General features: G+C 39.3%; 1 protein-coding gene across 3 annotated transcripts in view; it reads left to right on the top strand.

Annotated features, from left to right (window-relative positions):
• GSKIP (GSK3B interacting protein) overlaps window positions 1-2,054 on the top strand; it is a 25,493-nt gene extending 23,439 nt beyond the window's left edge. For all 3 annotated transcript variants that reach the window (XM_011951491.1, XM_011951492.1, XM_011951493.1), the window contains one exon: window positions 288-2,054. In XM_011951491.1, the coding sequence (XP_011806881.1) occupies window positions 288-449 (162 nt within the window). In that variant the 3' untranslated portion in view covers window positions 450-2,054. The remainder of the gene's footprint in view (window positions 1-287) is intronic.
• Window positions 2,055-5,929: the final 3,875 nt, after the last annotated feature.

Here is a 5,929-nt window from a genome sequence, read left to right as displayed (position 1 = left end):
CCCAGCCTAAATTTTAAAGAAAATTCTATAGGGAGCATTTTAGTGGTTTTGTTTCTGTGTTACACATTGTAAGTTGCTGAAGTATTAAAGGTTGTGTTTAAAATGTGCATACTCTGACATTGATTGAGAAATAGTGTCACTCAATAATTATCCATGTATCTGGTGGTCTAGTGGCTAGGAAAAAAAATAATTTTTTTTGAAAGGATGATTACTCACGTTAACACTTGGATTTTGTTTTCTGTACCAGCATGAAAACTAATGAATTCACTGTTGCATTTCTCTTGTAGGTGGTAGGCTATGCCTTTGACCAGGTGGATGATCATTTACAGACTCCCTACCACGAAACAGTCTACTCCTTGTTGGATACACTCAGCCCCGCCTACCGGGAAGCCTTTGGAAACGCACTCCTTCAAAGACTGGAAGCTTTGAAAAGGGATGGACAGTCATGACTACACTTTTTCCTTTCAGAGGGGCTGGTGCTGGTACAGAATGTTGATATAAAGCTTGAAATTCTTGCATATGGTCATAGAAAATGCATCTTTGGTTTTGTGTTTTTATCACTTGCTTTCAACTTAGGCTTTTGGCTCAGAAGATTATTGAATAATGATTTGTCTTAGTTTCTGTTTCAGTAAGGGAATTCTGAGGCCGTTGCTATGATACCATCATTAAGACATTCACATGTCTTCATATAATATCTCTTCATTTCAAATCCTAATCAGTATTTCATACTCTTATTACAGGGCTTTGATGCTGCCAGCACTGTCTTTTACATAGAAAATTCTAGATTTGCACAGTAATAGAGGAATTAGAATTACCTAACTATACACTTTGATTCAACCTGCTAAATCAGGGGTTCACTACTAGCTTGGAGAAACTTTGTAGTAATTAATTGCTACTAGCCTTATTGGAAACAAATTATCAACTAGTTTCCCCTGCACAAATTTTGAAATTCACTGCTTCACTTAATCTATTTATATTAGAAATAATGGATTAATAAAGATTATTTAATTATATATTACTGAACTAGTATTAAATGAAAAACAGGGACTGAAATAGTTCTGTATTCCGTGTTTGCAACAGCCAGCCAACTAAGCAGAGGATAAACCGTTAGCAATGAATGTAATAATTACTCATTTCCAAGATATCTAAGCACATAAGCAAATACAGGAACAGACTTCATTCTTTTTCTTAACAAAAAGCATCTTCAGTGTGTGATTTAAAAGAAAGAAGATTCTGGTTTCCTAGAAAACAATATTTTGGCCTGTGTTGATTCTTATTCTGAATGTGTGTTTACATAATGTACAGTATATATTCAGAAAGTATTTTTGCTTCAACATTTACTTTCTATGATGTAGTGCTTTGGTATTCCCACAGCACCCCACCTTCCCCAACAGATGTACAGTGTTCTGTCTCCATGCAAAATCTACAATGTAATATGAGTGCATTGTATGGGTTTGAAACCAAAGGATGAATGAAGCATTCAGAGACTTAATATTTGAAAAAGGGATACTCAGTATTTTATATTTTATTACAGGTACTGATATTTATAAATTTAATAAACTGTACCATGCTGCCGCATGTTTTCAAGTACATGTTGAACAATAAGGATTGGGGAGTTGTTTTTTAATGGTCACCTAAAGCAGCTGCTGTAGAAATGTTGAACTAAAATTTTGCGTCTGGTCACACCTTCATGCATTTGTCATTTGCAGATATTTTTCCATCATTATTAAAAAATAGGAACTTTTAGGCTCTGAAGATCATGTGGACCAGAGCAAATTAAAGTTCAGTTTGTGTCACAATTCATTGCCAGACTTCATTGGAATGCTTTGTTTGATGATGTATATTCATTCTCAGCTTTATTTTTAGATGCTTAACTGGGCAATGAAGTCTAACTTCAGGTTGAACTTTCTCATGCTTAATCTCAGGCTAAATGTAAATGATATTTGTAAAGTTTGAATAAAATTCTGTTTACTCATTTTGAGTTAGTATGAAGAAAAGTGATTGTATGTTTAAGAATTGAAATTGTTCATTTTGTGATAAATGATTAATTCCAAGAGTTTGTTTCCATTTTTTAATTCTGCATTGTTACATTTGGATTTGAAGTGACTGAAGTGAGCTTTCTGTTGTTATTACTATGAAAGAGGAATGAGGAACAAGAGGAGAGGACGTTAATAAAAATACACAGATATACGTGAGAATCCAGATATTAAAACCTCCATTTTACCTGTTTTGTTTAAAGAACTTAACCAGCAGATAGGCCAGGTGTGGTGGCTCACACCTGCAATTCCAGTGGTTTGGGAGGCGCAGGCAGGAGGATCACTTGGGGCCGGGAGTACAAGAGCAGCCTGCACAACATACATCCCAGTTCTACAAAAAATTATAAAAGTGTGGCCTGGTGACACACACCTGCAGTCCTAGCCCATTAGGAAAGCTGAAGCAGGAAGATTACTTGAACTCAGGAATTGGAGACTACAGTGAGCTATGATCGTGCCGCTGCGCTCCAGCCTGGGTGACAGAACAAGACCGTGTCTTAAAAAAAAAAAAAAAAATTACAAAACTTAACCAGATAAATTAAGCCTTGATTTCACTTCTAAAGAAAAAAGAAGGCCGGGTGCGGTGGCTCAAGCCTGTAATCCCAGCACTTTGGGAGGCCGAGACGGGTGGATCACGAGGTCAGGAGATCGAGACCATCCTGGCTAACACCGTGAAACCCCGTCTCTACTAAAAAATACAAAAAACTAGCCGAGCGAGGTGGTGGGCGCCTGTAGTCCCAGCTACTCGGAGGCTGAAGGCAGGAGAATGGCGTAAACCCGGGAGGCGGAGCTTGCAGTGAGCTGAGAACCAGCCACTGCACTCCAGCCCGGGCGACAGAGCGAGACTCCGTCTCAAAAAAAAAAAAAAAAAAAAAACCTTTTATGTAAATAACTCTTACAAATCAATAGGAAGAAAAAATGCAAACAGTGGGCAAATAATATTGATCAACTCAAAAAAAAATACAGATGTCAGTAACTACTTGAAAGAGGTCCAACCCAACCATTAAGAAAGAAAAAATTTAAGTGATTGGGTTATTTCACCTACTAATTTTGTGATTCTTCTTATTTAAACTTAATACCAGTAAGGATTTAATGAGGAAGCACTCTTACAGTCTATTGGAGGGTATATTGGTGAAGTCTTTCTGGAAACATTGGTAATAAATCCTTTACAAAGTTTATAACTTCTGAATTGGTAATATACTAGTAATCTAGCATAGGGAAATGAATCAGCAAAAAAAATTATATAAGGATGTTCATTTTCCCTAATGAAAAATTGGGAAGACTCTAAAGAGTGGTAAAGTTATGCTACATCTTTTGATGGAAAAATATGCAACCACCAACAATCATGAAAAAATGGCAATGGGAAAAAATTATGCTACATAAAAAAAGGACATAAAACTATACATACTGTGTTTTGAAAAATAATTGTATATGTAACAAACAAATGAAGATTATAGGCTGTTAGTAGTCATCACTAGGTGATAAAATAGGTAATTTTCATTTTCTTAATGCTTTTTCACATTTTACACATTAGCTTGTGTGTACAAATTAGAAGCAGGAAATGCAATAGATGTGGGGTTTAGGCTAGCTAGAGGCTGTCTAGCAAAAGCACCAAGCCTTGCTGAGTTGTATCTGCTCCCAGGATCCTTGAAGAGGCAGTATGATTATGAAGAGAAGAGTGCACACCTCATTTCCCATAATGACACTCTTCCCACCTTTCCTCCAGGTCCGGCTGTTACTAATGTACTTACAACCATTAGCTGCTTCTGTTGCACACTGTGCTGTTCTCTCCCTGGTATTCGAAAACAGAAAATGTGCTGTTTGAATGTTGAGGAACATAGTAAGAAAACACTGAGATTCTGATAGGTGCCACATTGACTTCAGAACTTTCTTTCCAATCCCTTTATTTTCTGGATGATATGGGTGAGATAGATTGAGCAACTTGCTCAGCAACTGCCTGTGAGCAGTGCAGTTGGATCAGAACCCAAGTCTTCTGACTCCACCGGCTGTCCCCCATACAGTGTGTGTTAGTAAAAGCCATCACGTTAACCTTGTGTTTATATGAAAACTGATTAAATAACAAAGGAAACATACATTAGTTGGTATAATAGAATTAGTAGAATCTCTGGCCCGGGCACGGTGGCTCACACCTCTACTTTGAGAGGCTGAGGTGGGTGGATCACCTGAGGTCAGAAGTTTGAGACCAGCCTGGCCAACATGGTGAAACTGTCTCTACTAAAAATACAAAAATTAACTGAGTGTGGTGGCACATGCCTGTAATCCCAACTACTCGGGAGACAGGCAGGAATTGCTTGAACCCGGGAGGTGGAGGTTGCAGTGAGCCAAGATTGCCCCCTGCACTCCAGCCTGATGGACAGAGCGAGACTCAGTGTCAAAAAAAAAAAAAAGAATCTCCTTTTCTAACCTATCTATATATATAAAATTATCTAGAAGCTATCTCCCCTGTAACTATGGCAAGCTCATTTCATGAAAGAAACAGGTAAGTTATAATATTTCATTGTAACATGACTGGTTGAATAACTTTCAAAGTACCTGCTTAACTGCATATTAACAAGGAATGCAGAGATAAACTAAAAATTTGAATGAGGTGAATTTTAGAATAGTTGAACTAGTAAGTCATTTGAAAGAATGCCGAAGTATATTTTCTAAGTTTTGCACTGATCTTGCATGAATACTTTTACATTTAAACTGACACTTTCTTGTTGATTTAAAAAAAGCAAAAAAATGCCGGGCCTGGTGGCTCACACCTGTAATCCCAACACTTTGGGATGCCGAGGCAGGTGGATCACGAGGTCAGGAGTTCAAGACCAGCCTGGCCAACATGGTGAAACACCCCCCCCCCTTCTCTCCTCAAAATAGAAAAATTAGCCGGGTGTGGTGGCACGTGCCTGTAATCCCAGCTACTCAGGAGGCTGAGGCAGGAGAATGGCTTGAACCCAGGAGGCAGAGGTTGTGGTGAGCCGAGGTCGCACCACTGCACTCCAGCCTAAAGGATAGAGCAAGACTCTGTCTCAAAAAAATAAAAAATAAATTTGCTATGAGCAAACTGTTCCCAAATTGAGTTGACAAAACCTCAGTGTTAGTTTTTCAAAAACAAGTTTTAATGAGACTTGCATGCATAAAAAAGAAAATGGGGTGGGGACAGAAAAACGAAATATAAAGGCTCCCATCTGTAGAAGTGTACCTTAGCCTTGCAGGGAAAAAAAAAACAATAATTTCACCTTTGGAGACCACTTCAGAAAATGCTTCACATGTGTCTTATTTAATCCTAACAGCCTTGTTAGGCTAGTGGTATCACTCCTATTTTACGGGCAATTTAACAGCCTAGGGAAAGTTAAAAGATTGGTCTCAGCCTCCCACAAATGACTGGAGAGCTGAAACTCAAAGCCAAGTCTCATAAGTGACTGAAAGCCCAGAGCCTCCAAGCCCTCTAGAGATCGTGGGCCACCTCCGTTTTTTGAAACAACCAGTATTTAAAAAAAAAAAAAAAAAGGCCAAGTGGGGTGCCTCACACCTGTAAACCACAGCACTTTGAGAGGCCGAGGCGGGCGGATCACTTGAGGCCATAAGTTCAAGACCAGCGTGGCCAACATGCTGAAAATCTCTCTACTAAAAATAGAAAAATTAGCCGGGCATGGTGGTAGGCGCCTGTAATCCCAGCTACTCCGGAGGCTGAGGCAGGAGAATCGCTTGAACCCGGGAGGCGAGTTTGCAGTGAACTGATATTATGCCATTGCACTCCAGTTTGGGTGATAGAGCGAGACTATCGCCCAGGCTGGAGTGCAGTGCCGGATCTCAGCTCACTGCAAGCTCCGCCTCCCGGGTTTATGCCATTCTCCTGCCTCAGCCTCCCGAGTACCTGGGACTACAGGTGC

The sequence above is a fragment of the Colobus angolensis genome, unplaced genomic scaffold (assembly GCF_000951035.1).
Source record: "Colobus angolensis palliatus isolate OR3802 unplaced genomic scaffold, Cang.pa_1.0 Scaffold32, whole genome shotgun sequence".
Classification (NCBI taxonomy): Eukaryota; Metazoa; Chordata; class Mammalia; order Primates; family Cercopithecidae; genus Colobus; species Colobus angolensis.
Note: the sequence above shows the minus strand (reverse complement) of the source record. Positions and strands in the feature narration are given on the sequence as shown.